This window comes from Cydia strobilella, chromosome 11 (assembly GCF_947568885.1).
Source record: "Cydia strobilella chromosome 11, ilCydStro3.1, whole genome shotgun sequence".
NCBI classification, from domain to species: domain Eukaryota; kingdom Metazoa; phylum Arthropoda; class Insecta; order Lepidoptera; family Tortricidae; genus Cydia; species Cydia strobilella.
The window spans coordinates 17,816,454-17,830,768 of NC_086051.1; the positions used below are offsets into that span (position 1 = coordinate 17,816,454).

The window sequence follows — 14,315 nt, forward strand, 5'->3', positions numbered from 1 at the left end:
AAATAGCGCCTTACTGACAAGCGACAAAATAAGTACTCTTTTGGTTGAAAATGGCACAAATTGTGTTTCAGCTAAGCTAATTTTGCTAGTTGCCGTAGGTACTTCAATGTCAAATTATAACAGTAACAAAATAACCCAGACCCACATGATAGCTGTCATGTCTGGATTGTCTACAGGGCCTACACAGCCATGATATTCATGGGATCACTGTCTACTTTAGCAAGTCGCTGCCCCAATATTACAGGTTTCTATGTTACATTTTCAAGATAGTTGAAATTCGACTTAATATCACTATGATAAAGTTCAAATTTCAGTTCGATAAAAGTAAAACATAGAACCCTGTAAACAAGTTAAACAAGTCCCCTATGCAGAGGATGCATGAAGACAGAAGAAACAGCCTCTCACGTGGTGCTGGAATGCAGCGGAGTGACCACATACAGGGCAAAACATCTCGGATCCCCGAGAGACCTCCCCGAGGTCCTACTCAACATCAAAGGTCTGATAGAATTCCTCGAGGAGCTGGGCTGGCAGGACTAGCCCACCCCCCCATGTCACGCAAAATAGGCGCCAGTCGTCGAGTTGCGGAAAATCGCCCGAACTGTAATATTGGGCCAGCGAAGTCTAATAATAATCCAGATAACCTACCCTTTTCACTCTGTCAAGGCTTTCTGCATCCAGTTTCTTGAAACAAAGCTCGACACCATTCCGGCTGGCTGCGCCCATTCATGAGATGTTATATATAACGCCCGTCTGTCTGTATGTCTGTCCGTGTTGGTTCAGACTTCAGAGGCGGAGCGAACTGGCGAAGGAACAGGTATACGTTTTTTTTTCGAATGTAAAGTCCCTGTTTAAATAACATATGAAATATTGTACCTACATACCTATTCAAAATTTAATTTTGAACTTAAATTTAAACAGAAGTTTCCATATTCATAAAAAAATTATAAAATAAATAAATTTGGTACCTTCGAGCTGATCTGATGATGGATCGTGGAACTCTTCGGTGACTACTATTAAATCCTTCTTATTAAGCTCATGTGATTTGTAGGGGGGGAGGAGGGTGTAAGAAGATTAGTAGAGTAGATTGTTAACCAAGGGATGAAAGGCACCCATTCCTGCCGAGGTAGTTTGGCGCTCGAACGCAGCGAGAGCGCCAATAGTCCAAGGCTGAAATGATGCCTTTAACCCGAGTTAAACACTCTACCTACTTTTCATTTCGAATACGAGGAAAGTACATGCGTCTTTCTTTAAAGATGACTAAGTATACCCCCCCGTCACCCGTTGACCACGAACGCTGTAAAGGGTTCGAAACGTCGGGATGTATTATAAATTCAATATACGCGATATAATCCGTTTTCATAGTTTTATTTCATGAGTAACTATCGCGGTAACCGAAGACAATATTATGACTAAGTATAATTTTTTATAGTATTTCTTAAAGGTACTTCCATTAACCATTTAGGTAAAAGTATCGTTATTTATGGAATGGGGAGTTAAATATCAGAATGGATATTGTATAACAAATACAAAGAAAATACAAAATATAATAAAGCTCTAGTGCAGAAACGTATCACTTCCTGCACACCTTTTAGAACAACAATGACCCTCTTTCAGAACATGAGAAATGAAAAAGGTATTTTTGTCTGAAACTTATTATGTCAACGGTTGCAGGTCGCTACGTTTGCCTGTGCTAGCTTGTTCGTGTTGTCTAGCCATAAGAAATGTCAGGCTACTCGCAGCCCGGTGTCAAGAGGCAGAAAGTCAGGGAAATTAAGGATGTGGACTTTTTCCAAGGTAACCCTATTTAGAACAGGAAAGTTGGGCCACCTTTTACGATATGACGATTATAAGAAGACCATTATAGGTAGAAGGGAAAGTGGAAAGAAAAGAGGAAAACGGGGAAACCAAAAAGAACTAACATAGACCAAGTAAAAGACACTAAACGTAATGTCGTATCCAGCGAAAGGAACCTATGTTAGTATGAGTCACCACTGCTGCCCTAAGGTTAAAGGTGCCAAACATTAGTGGGGTACTGGTAACATTGGGGTACCTCGATATGTAACAATTGTTATTAATAAATATATTTCATTTCATTTATTTCATTTCATTTCATTTCATTTCATAACGGGATAATTCACCATAATAAAACATGGGGCTTGAGCAGGCCATCGCTCCAACTTCATGCCATGCTAATTTCGCAGGCACACATACTTATTCAGTTAGAGCCGTTCACCGCTAACCCTCGAGTTGTAAAATGTTCGTGTTCGTGTCGCGCGTACTAACAGTAAATCGGCGTCTTATGAAATCACAGTTTTGTCTTAGCCTCCATATCTCTGTCCTATAGATAATTGTTTTTTTTTTAGGGATAGAGAAGATAGAGTATAACAACATGGCGGCGACCACAGACACGAGCGTATATCGGTACTACAGCGGCAGCGAGCGGGTCCACGCGCGAGCGATGGAGGACTGGCTCAAGTGCAGCATCTCGCTCACCGAGTTCAGGATGAACGGTAATGTGGATTATGCGCCATTGATGTTGAAGCTTTTTTTATAAGGGCGCGGTTGGGGGCATGCCGCGCGCGCTCCTGAACCGGGCACCTTTGGTGCTCTGATACTAAATAACATCGGGCAAAGCCCGACGTACGGGACGCGCTGCGCGCGCTCCTAAAGGGGCCCACTGACTATCAGTCCGCCGGACGATATCGGCCGGTCAGTTAGAACAAAAATTGACAGTTCCGAACAACTGACAGGCCGATATCGTCCGGCGGACTGATAGTTAGTGGGCCCCTTAACACGGGCGCCTTCGACGTAGGTATGCCACGTATACCTCGTCAACACAATACACTAAGGGAAGAGAAAGTGGCATATGAGTGAGTGAGTGAATGGGGTGTGGCTTTTATGAGCCATGTTGCTTGAATTAAATGAATACAATACAATACAATATGACCAATTGACCACGACCAAATATGTCGCGTAAGTAATATTTTCTACATGATAATTTTACATTAATAGTTATTTGTTTAACAAGGGGGCAAAGTTGTTGTTTAAACTCTCGTGCTAATATTGATACCCGAGTAAGCGAAAGGCTCCAAAATTTAAATGAAAAATTCGAATTCGAAAAATGGAATCTTGAGCAGTGCGAGAGTTTCAAGGCACGAGGGTTAAACAAATTTTGCCATCGAGCCGAGTGAAACACAAAAATTTTCACCAAACCAACAAGAAAAATACTATCTGTAAAATATCAACAAAATCAAAGCAAACATCATTCAAAATCATCATTTAACAGTCAATTCTACCAGCAAACATAAGGAAACAACTCAAATTTGCATTAGATTACTTTGCCTCACATGTGAATAAAATGCAACTTTCTTATCAGTTTTTGAACAGTCAAGAGAGCCTTTACCAGCTGGTGTGTTGAAAAATATATTACTGTTTCATACTTAGGTATTCACTTTCAGTTTTTAGAGTGATTTTTCAGTAGTTTTTGAACTTTTTTTCTCTCTTAGGTAACGACAAGACCCGTACTTGGGACGACACCAACACCCTTGAGAACCGCAAGCGCTGTGTCAAAGCCCTATTTGAGCTGTTATCCAAGCTGGGCCTGAAGTACTGGACGGGGCTGGACTCGGATCTGGTGGAGTGGGAGGATCGGGCCCAGTGGGACGACATGGTCGAGTTTGTGAATGAGATGGCTGCGAAGTACCATGTTCGGCTGCTGTGGTTGGCGCCGGATTTGCATACTAATGCGAGGTAAGTCTGTCAATTACTTGTCTCCGAGTTACCCAGTATTCAAGCTCGGAATCGGAATAGGCTTTAGTTTGTACGTAGACGTATTTTGAAGGCCAAAGAGTAGTCGATAAGGAACTCATGTAATTTCGCAATGTTCGTTTGATTTCATTTTCATTCAGTATTTGTCCCTGGACAAACCAACGGATTTTAAGCTCAACCTTTATATCTAAAAACAATATGGAATAAAATTACGTAGCTACAGTTTTAAACAGTTTTCAGTAAAGAGGAGGCTCATTGCGGAAAAACTGTACCTAATCAGGCGTGACTCACTCCGCGATTTCGTCGCGTCGCTACAAGTACATGCGGCCCCACCCTTTTGGTGTCTAGCCATAGTAATTGCCGCGCACCGCTGTGGAACGGACGCGTGCTCGCGCTTGCGCCACCTTGCGCGTAGTAGAAGCGTTTTGTTAGAGAGTGAACCTTCTCCACAACTACACTATTATTACTACTACTACTATTATTTATTCTGTGGCCTATTGGAGTTCTGTAACTCGAAAATCTTATAAACTGTATTTTCAAGCGGTCTGCTTGTCTTTCATATATATTTTTTTTTGTCATCGGCATTTTCCCACCATTTGGGGTAGAATGCGTCCAAGTCGTCCCGCCATCTCCTTTTTGATCTGCCTGAACCCCGGCCTGCACCGTCTATAGTCCCCTGTGAGTCCCACTAAGTAACCATTTTAGCCCACCTTTCCGGGTGCATGCTTTTATATACTTATGGTAAGTATTTTCCACAGATACACATCCGGGGCATTAACCAGCCCAGACGCTTCCACGTTAATCCACGCCGCCTCTCAAATAAAGCGCTGTCTTGAGATGTCGCAACGACTCAACGCAGAGAACTTCCTCGTCTGGCCTTCCAGGTAGGCCATACTGTAGAGAAATAAGTAAAGCCCGCTCCACACTCGTGCGTGAATCGCGGCGCGAAGCCGCGAACGCGAGTGTGGAGCGGGCATCGCAGATCTGCGAAATCGACTCCACACTCACGTTCGCTGCTTCGCACCGCGATTCGCACACGAGTGTGGAGGGGGCTTAAGCTTAGAGCGCTCATTCCATACATAGATAAAAACCCATTTATAAACTTATTATTCGATAACCATACGTCAGGATTTCCCCTGGCATGTCAGGATTTTTGGTCCTTTGTCAGGATTGCGGGGGAGTTGGCAAGTGTCAACTGTCAATGTAGAAGCTAGCTAAACTTTTCAGTTGAGCAGAGGAAAGGAGGCTGTAGCTACACCTAGAGGCCCACCAATTTTTTTTGGCAAAAGGCGAAGTTTTTGGGGTTTGGAGAAATGGCCGTCCACTATGTAGGTAGGTACTTAAATACCTCCTGAGACCCAGAAGCAGTTGTTTGTACGAGGGGATCGAGGGGTCTCAGGAGGTTGTTCGCCTAAAAAAATTTTTAGGATTTTTAGGGTGATGCTTGGTTTTTTGTCATATGTTAACCGAACTTCCAGGGAAGGTTACGACGCCATCTTCCAAAGCGATGTGACAAGGGAAATCAAGCTGTTCGCGAAGCTGCTTAAGATGACGGCGGATTATAAGGATAGGCTGAATTATAAATGTCAGTTGCTGATTATGCCGTATTGTAGTGAAAGTATGTATTTTTGTCTACTTATAAGTATAATCAATTCAAGGCATATACTCGTAGTATACCTACTTCGCGTAGGAAGTCCTTACATTCGGGGCCTGAGAAAACAGTAGGAAGGTCCGCGGTAAGGTTGGGTGTTTTGTGCGGGGGCGTGGGGAGCAAGCATCCAGTCTATTGACTTCTTCGAATCTCTTGTTCAAACCTTCAAACTGTAACACTGAGCTAAGCTGAAGACCTCGTTACTCTTGCCATATGTCAATGGAACTCCATAGACCTTTGAGTGATTTTGTACCTTTGAAGCTCTTCAGCCTGTATGCAAAATGACTTAAACTGAGTGGCCGCTCGAGCAAGTCGTGCGGCGCGGCGGCGTCCATATTTAACAAATGCAAGCATATACATAGGTATATGTGGCCTTAATGCACGCTGTTCAAATCCCTTAGACGTTCGACATTTTTTGTAGGCATTTTTATATCCAAGGAGGGCTGGACGCACAGCTGGACGGAAGAAAGTAGTGTATCACTGTAATCAATATCATTACCTATGTAGTCAGCTGCAGAGATAGTTGACCCACCCTCAAACAAATTTCTATGCAGGGGGGTCACTTATCTGTGTAAGTAGTAAGATAGTTGACCTACCTGCAAACAAATTTCTATGCAGACACATATTCACAATTACACATATTTCTCAACGTATCTTTTTTACAGCTATGACAAACGAGAGGGACAAAAAGCAAATGCGAGATGAGAAAGTGCACAACTACATGTGGGATGTCACAAGCTGTCTGTTCTTCTTGAAGAACTATAATCTGGAGAAGTATTATAAGGTGTGCTCGCCGCCCGGACACCACATGTATATGGCTAACGTGTAAGTATCATAATCATATCATATAGAAAGTGCACAACTACATGTGGGATGTGACAAGATGTCTGTTCTTCTTGAAGAGCTATAATCTGGAGAGGTATTATAAGGTGTGCTCACCGCCCGGACACCACATGTATATGGCTAACGTGTAAGTATCATAATCATAACATATAGAAAGTGCACAACTAACGTGTGGGATGTAACAAGCCGTCTGTTCTTCTTCAAGAGCTATAATCTGGAGAGGTATTATAAGGTGTGCTCACCGCCCGGACACCACATGTATATGGCTAATGTGTATCATCATCATATCATATAGAAAGTGCACAACTACATGTGGGATGTGACGAGCAGTCTGTTCTTCTTGAAGAGCTATTAATCTGGAGAGGTATTATAAGGTGTGCTCACCGCCCGGACACCACATGTATATGGCTAATGTGTATCATCATCATATCATATAGAAAGTGCACAACTACATGTGGGATGTGACGAGCAGTCCGTTCTTCTTGAAGAGCTATAATCTGGAGAGGTATTATAAGGTGTGCTCACCGCCCGGACACCACATGTATATGGCTAATGTGTATCATCATCATATCATATAGAAAGTGCACAACTACATGTGGGATGTGACGAGCAGTCTGTTCTTCTTGAAGAGCTATAATCTGGAGAGGTATTATAAGGTGTGCTCGCCGCCCGGACACCATATGTATATGGCTAACGTGTAAGTGTCACCATCATATCATATAGAAAGTACACAACTACATGTGGGATGTGACAAGATGTCTGTTCTTCTTGAAAAGCTATAATCTGGAGAGGTATTATAAGGTGTGCTCGCCGTCCGGACACCACATGTATATGGCTAATGTGTATCATCATCATATCATATAGAAAGTGCACAACTACATGTGGGATTTGACGAGCAGTCTGTTCTTCTTGAAGAGCTATAATCTGGAGAGGTATTATAAGGCGTGCTCGCCGTCCGGACATCATACCACCGCCGCTTATTAAAACAGTCATCAACTTAAATTTTTTGCCAATTAATTTTTAATACAAAATGCCCGAACTCAATCATTTTAGCCTTTCAGGTATAAAAATAGGCTACATATAGGTTGATTAATAGTGTTTGGTCTTTTTAGATACAACGTGTTGGGCGGCGTTACCTTAACGAACTATTTTGATCCGTACAACAGCAAAAAGCTGACTTTGATGATGAAATCCATTGTAGACCAGGTGAGAAATAAATTGTAGGTATCATAAGACTAGTTTCGCTCAGGGCTGTCTCATTTCAAACATAGACAGAGAGAATCATACTGTCTTTGCCTTACGCTAGACTGGCACTCAAAAGAAAGCGAAACTCATCATCTTCCTCGCGTTGTCCCGGCATTTTGCCTTAGCTCATGGGAGTCTGGAGTCCGCTTGTCAACCACTAACACACACACTTAAGCGTAGGCACTAGTTTTTATGAAAGCGACTGCCATCTGACCTTCCAACCCAGAGGGTAAACTAGGCCTTATTGGGATAAGTCCGGTTTCCTCACGATGTTTTCCGTCACCGAAAAGCGACTGATATTTCGTACATAAGTTCCGAAAACCTCATTGGTACGAGCCGGGGTTTGAACCCGCGACATCATATAAGCGAAACTGACAAAGCTAAATTATAATTTCTTTAATCGCAGCTCCAAATAAGTAAATACCTACGATCTTAATGTTACTAAAGTGACAGTAGATATCGGATCCGGAACCGATTTCGAATCGTGATCGGGGACCGAATTCAATTCCGGATCCAGATTCAAATCTGTGTACGCGTGCTGGTCCAGTTTAGATCCGGGAACCTAAGGCTCGATTGCGGTTCCGGATCCGGGTCCGAGTTTAGATCCGAGTCTGTGTCCGAGTCAGAGACCAAATCCATTCGAAACCGAAATGGAATATGAAACACACCAGTACAGTACAATTCATTAAATTAAATTTCAAGTTAACTTTGTCTCACGCTCACAGCAAAATCGGATTTTGCTCAACTCTATTAATCAGCAAAATACCCTTTTCACCTCAGCAGCTCGAACAAGCCTACTTTCGTCACTCCCTGGAGTGAGGAAAGTGCGACTTTCCCCACTCCAGGGAGTGAAGAAAGTGCGACTTTCCTCACTCCAGGGAGTGAAACAAAGTTGCTTTTTAAGTTAGTGAAGGCCATGAACTGCCACTTCATATTTTTATTAATTTTTTTTTATGGTATGGTATGGTATGGTATCGTATCGTATGGTATTATATTACTTTTTTTTTTATTCTGTTTATTCTGTGTAATTCGAAATACAATTTTTAACCTTTAATATGTTCTCACTACTGAGGTGAAAAATTATGTGTGCAACACGAGAGCAAAGTTATTTTACATCTCGTGTTTTTGAGTCCCTCGCTACGCTCAAGATTCTACCTTAGAATCACTCGCTTCGCTCGTGATTCAATTATAGAATCTTTCGCTTTCTCGTGACTCAAAATAAACACTCGCAAGGAAAACCAACTTTCCTCTCTTGTTGCACAAATAACTATATTCGACTGGGGTTAAAGCATTTTTGTTAAATTCCCAGGGCACAGCGCCCCCTGGCGGCATCAACCTGAAACTCTACCGTCGCACAACCGACCTAAGAGGCATCGTGACACTCTACATGAGATACGTAGATGCTCTAGCGAGAGCGCTGAGACTCGCCGCCAGTATCGTTGGAGAGCAGGTTTTCTCTAAACATATCCAGGTAGGTGCATAATAATATAATATTGTCCTAAGTAGTTTAATGAATAGAAAATACTGCCGCTTTCCTTGAGGCCTAGTCTATACATTGGCAAACCAACTTTGTCAGTAGAAAAAAAAACGGACAAGTGCGAGTCAGACTCGCGCACCGAGGGTTCCGTACTTTTTAGTATTTGTTGTTATAGCGGCAACAGAAATACATCATCTGTGAAAGTTTTAACTGTCTAGCTATCACGGTTCATGAGATACAGCCTGTTGACAGACGGGCAGCGGAGTCTTAGTAATAGGGTCCCATTTTTACCCTTTGGGTACGGAACCCTAAAAACTTTACTGTTTTTTTTTTCAGCAACGTTACATTAGTTATCATAGCGGGCTGGGCTCTCGACTCGCCAGCGGTGACGTGTCTATGGAAGAGTGCGAGGAGTACAATAAGTAAGTGCGTCTCTCTCTTAACCCTGCCCTAATAATAAGATATTGTATTTTAAATACTCAGGACTGCTGTCCTAAATAAAGGACATTGGGCTTTACGTGTTTAACTCAACTCGACCTTACGGAAAACGCTAATAGAAGAGCGAGAGTAAAGTAGGTACTTACAAGATATTTTTCTGACAGAATACAATTTTATTATGACCATTTTACTTAGAAAAGTGTACTACATAGTACGTACGTTCACACTTTACGAACGTAAAACGAATAACGTAATCTACGTAAGCTCTTCAATACGGTTATTGTTAAGTTAAAGAAGATAAAGATTTGTTGCTTCTTATATTCTCTCTTTTATATAGGTACAAAGTCTAAATTCGTGTCATACCTATATTTTATGCTGGCTAATTTTGAATTCTATTACAATTGCAGGAAGACTCAAAATCAGCACGAGCCGACGTCAAAATGCGAACAATTTGAAGTGGTGTTCCAACGATACCTCGATACTTGCGACCACATCTGATCATCGTAAATCGAAATTATGTGTATCCCCATCTCTCACTCATACAGCAAGAGCGATAGTGATGGAGATAGATAATTTAGTAGTGTGCGTTATGTAGATTGCTTGTAATGTTATTAAAGTTTAGAAATGTAGTGGTGTCGGGTAATCGTGTAAAAAATAAGGTATGGAAAGAGAATGCAGAATTACCTGTGTGAGGCTTAGAACGCACTGCAGTTTTTTCAAAAGCGGTTCTGCAAACGCAAAAAATGTAACGTACGGCATGATTTATAAGCGGACGCACTTAAAATATTGAAACGGCAAAAAATTAGACTGAAACCGCAAGAAAAAAACCGCAGTGCGTTCTATGTCTGAAGGACAAAATGTTAGTAAAGTAGAATAGCCCTGAATGTGGGAAAATTACGTATAAAATACAACTAGATTTTTGTTTAAGTGCCAATTTTGAATACGACCTTCATAAAGTAAACAATTATAAAAACATAATTAGCGAAGATATCATACCAAAAATACTTCAAAAATATCTTGTAACATAGCTAGTTTTGAATAAAGTTAATTTATTATATTGTTTTTTTTTTTATTACTTTTTAGGAAATTACGAAGCTATACCATAGATAGACTTCTAACTTGCACCATTCACTAACCCGGGGTTAACCGGTTAAACCTGGAGTACAATTTGACACTGGGTTAACGGTTCAACCGCTTAACCCCGGGTTAGTGGGATGGTGAAAGTGACGCTAAGGAATTCAGGTTATCAAATGAAAACAGATGTAATTATAATTCAGTGGATTTACTCTCACTTTCGTATTACATATATTTTTTTGGATTTTTCACAATATTTTTTTACACAGACTTATTTAAGTACTTGTGCAGAGGCAAGCCCCGATTCGATTTAAATCTCGCGAATTTAAGTGTAAAAAACAGTATTCTGTTTTTTAGCTTTAGGTTTAGCTGCTAACGCTAAAGAATTTTCGTCTTATGTTATGCTGCCAATATCAATTTAATGCAGTATTTTTAAGAAGTTCTTTGTTTTGATTTAATATTTAGATACAATCAATTTACAAAACAACATTAGAATTAAGTAAAATAAGGTTGACAAATTCAAATCCGCATCGTAGGCTTCGTCAGGTGGGTACAACCATAAATCGGCAACAGGCGGCGTTTGATTTAATTGAATCCAAATATATCTTTTTCACACTTAATTCGCGACGCTACACACACTGTGCAATATTTTTTAACAAAAAAAACGCTTCAGCGTACACAGCTCTAACAATATGACTACCTAAAAAAATAAGCATATTTATAATTATGCGTTGAGAAATCATACAAATTATACTACAAATATTACTGTCGTCCCAGCCCGTAAAAAGAAAAAAGTATTTTGTTTAAATCAAATTACCTGGAAAACACTATAAATTCATTAAAAATATATAAGTTGGTAACCAATTGTCCTATACAAAGGACATTTAATTTTGATCATACAATAAACATTCGGGCAGGACGTAAGTAACTTTACGTGTTTTATATTTAAAAATAAATATAATATCAAATCGTAAGATATAACACCAATAATGTATATGTATAAACACAGAAAATATAATATAATACTGAAAAGTACAAATATACAAAATCGTGGCAGTACATGGAATAATTATATGGGATCTCATTTTCCCGTTTGGAATTATATTTTTGTGCATATTAAAAATGTGTTCTTTTATTAGTACCTACACTTTACACTGATTTAAAATTTCACGATTTTTACTCATTATTATTCACAACGACGGGACTTAATCGCGTAAAATAAGTTTTAAATTCACATCCGACGTTTCCGTTTAAACTTATTTTACGCGATTAAGTCTCGTCGTTGTGAATAATAATGACCTACACTTTACAATGAAAATTTGCTTTATTTTGTATGTAAAACAATATTGCGATGAAAATGTAAACAATTGACATTAAGGTTTACATTTTCATCCCAATATTTAATGCATATATTGGATATAAAAAAAAAAGTAAATCGCAAAACTGGAAGTACATGAACCAAGTTGTTTTATTTAAGTAAGTATATTGTAAGCACCGCAAATTGTTCTTTTACGTTCAATAAAATACATACAAATATTATCCGATCTTAATAAATATTGAATATATATGATACCTACTAAAGCCTCGTAGGTCCTAGGGTCATGTTTGTAGTTTTAATTGGAACCTTCTCTCTGGTTTCAAATACTTAAGTTTAAAATTCGATTTAAATTTGTCCTTTTTAAAGGACATCGGAACTTGGGAAGGTATATTTTTATAATTGCAATGTTTTGAACCAACTCTAAAATCTAATAAACATACAAACATAATAGTAAGTATAATAAGTGGGCACGTCAAAGTACAGTAGTCACTAAAGTACTTAGTTCGATATTTAGTTTAACGTTTATGTTGCGACAGGTTACTATGGAAGTTTTTGTTCTTTTTGGTTCAAAGTTTTAGTTTATTATTATCAGGTTAGGTTTTTAAATATATAGTAAATATTACGGTGTTGTTAATTTACATTTTTCTATTTAGGAACAACCAATTCTTTGGTTCACATTGACTTCATAACTAAATAAGTTTCAATAAATTATATTAAGAACTAGTTTGTACGTATCTCTTTTCGTTAATTCCTTTTTTTAGTTAAGTACTTTTTAGATTGACGCACGAAATAAATAATCAATAAATTATAAAGATATCTTAAAAATATTAAGTACTAACAAACTGGACTAGATTCACTAGATTCTAAGTCATTTGCTATTTTTGGAAAAAAACTACAATGAGATATAGAAAATCTAATTATGTTCTTCCATGTTACATTTCATTTATGTGTTCGAAAACGCATAGACTTCCATAGCAAAATGACGACTACATAAAAGTTAATATGCGACGACAATAAAAACATTCATTATACTTTTTTTCCTTCCGTCCGTCCTTTTTAAAGGACATCTCAAATTGGTTAAAAAAGATACTTTTAAAATTCAGTATCATAGAATGGCTTTTTAATCACATAAATTATGTAGCTTGTATCGAATAGTTCTTAAAAATAAAAACAAATCATTAAACTAAAGACCAGCGTCGAGTCCGCTTTAAATTTAACTACTTTCATTATTTCATCATTTGTACACAATCCCAAACCTGTCATAGAAATCTCGACTTGGCAAAGTGATACCGTTGTCTTTGCCACACAGAGTTAAGGAAGATTTTATGATATTTGATCAATAGTTGTATTAAAAAGTTAAATTATCAAAGGGGCAACTTGCGATCAAATGAATTAAGGATCAAAATCATCAGTATTATCCTTTTTACGTTTGAAAATTCATTGATACGTATAGACATAAATTATGTTCTATATTAAAGACAATTATTAATGCTAAGGACAAAAGTTTACCATCTATGGTAATAACTTACATTTTATTCTTCTAGTCCGTATCTCGCAAATGTAACGAAAGCCGTTATTTAATAAATTTTGGAATTGTCTGAATACAAATGACCTTCATACGTTACAACAGGCAGGCAGATAATGAGTTTTTTTTTTTTTTTATTGGAGAAACAGTACTAGAGCCCGTCCAAGCTAACATTAACGACTTCACAAGTAAAGTTTGAAAGCGCCACCACAATAGCATTTTTATATGGGGTTTACACTGACCCTTCCACACTTTGTCAACGTAAAGTTAGCTTAGGCGTACTTTAACAAGCAATACTCTTAGCTTACCATCAATGAAACTAATGTGTAAATGCCTTATTTTTTTAATTTTTGTAAGTCCATGTGTTCTGTTCTCAGAAATTTTAGGTTATTCCTACTCACGAGCACTATTGATTCTACCAGGACAAAAAAGGAATCCAATTTGTACTATTTTCTATGGTCCATTACCCTCCTTTATTTACCCCAGTCATTTTAGCAGTTTTGAATTTGGAACCTTCTGTTATTTATAATTAAAAATTCGATTTATTTTTGTCCTTTTAAAAGGACGTCGGCACTTAGGAGGTAACGTTCCCTCCATCCAAGTGCTCATAGAAAAATGTGACATTTTCAACCTAAAGGTACCACATTGTCGGTTGTCGATAAGGTTGATTTCCAATTGAAGATATATGGAAACAGCGCCATATTTAATGACAACCGACACCCTTTTGGTTGAGAATGGCACAAATAGCGAGTGGATTTACAAAATTGGGACATTTTTTCTTCATGTCTAGCAGAATCAATAGTGCTCATGATTCTGAGCCGGAATAACGCATAATTTCTGGGAACTCTAAGAAGACATAACTTTACAAGAATAAAAACCACCCCTGTGGAGTCTGTCTAAGCTAACTCTGCACCAACTTGAACAGAACAAAGTGAAGCAGTGTCATAATAAACGTCATGTTTTTATAGAAATTTGA

General features: G+C 38.7%; 1 protein-coding gene across 1 annotated transcript; it reads left to right on the plus strand.

Moving 5' to 3' along the window:
• The first annotated feature begins 1,671 nt into the window (after window positions 1–1,671).
• Window positions 1,672–10,104, plus strand: LOC134745661 (uncharacterized). The gene is made up of 10 exons (XM_063679783.1): window positions 1,672–1,794; window positions 2,364–2,510; window positions 3,507–3,750; window positions 4,527–4,652; window positions 5,247–5,386; window positions 6,085–6,244; window positions 7,375–7,468; window positions 8,817–8,978; window positions 9,321–9,406; window positions 9,830–10,104. The coding sequence occupies exons 1-10, from the start codon at window positions 1,722–1,724 to the stop codon at window positions 9,918–9,920; spliced, it is 1,323 nt and encodes a 440-aa protein (XP_063535853.1). The 5' UTR covers window positions 1,672–1,721; the 3' UTR covers window positions 9,921–10,104.
• The last annotated feature ends 4,211 nt before the right edge of the window (window positions 10,105–14,315 follow it).

What these genes read in the sequence shown, in the direction of transcription:
- LOC134745661 (XM_063679783.1), top strand. Translation starts at nt 1,722, where the DNA reads ATGTCAGGCTACTCGCAGCCCGGTGTCAAGAGGCAGAAAGTCAGGGAA. An exon ending in TATGCCGTATTGTAGTGAAA is followed by an intron (nt 5,387 to 6,084) that starts GTATGTATTTTT and finishes TCTTTTTTACAG; the next exon opens with CTATGACAAACGAGAGGGAC. An exon ending in TGAAATCCATTGTAGACCAG is followed by an intron (nt 7,469 to 8,816) that starts GTGAGAAATAAA and finishes TTAAATTCCCAG; the next exon opens with GGCACAGCGCCCCCTGGCGG.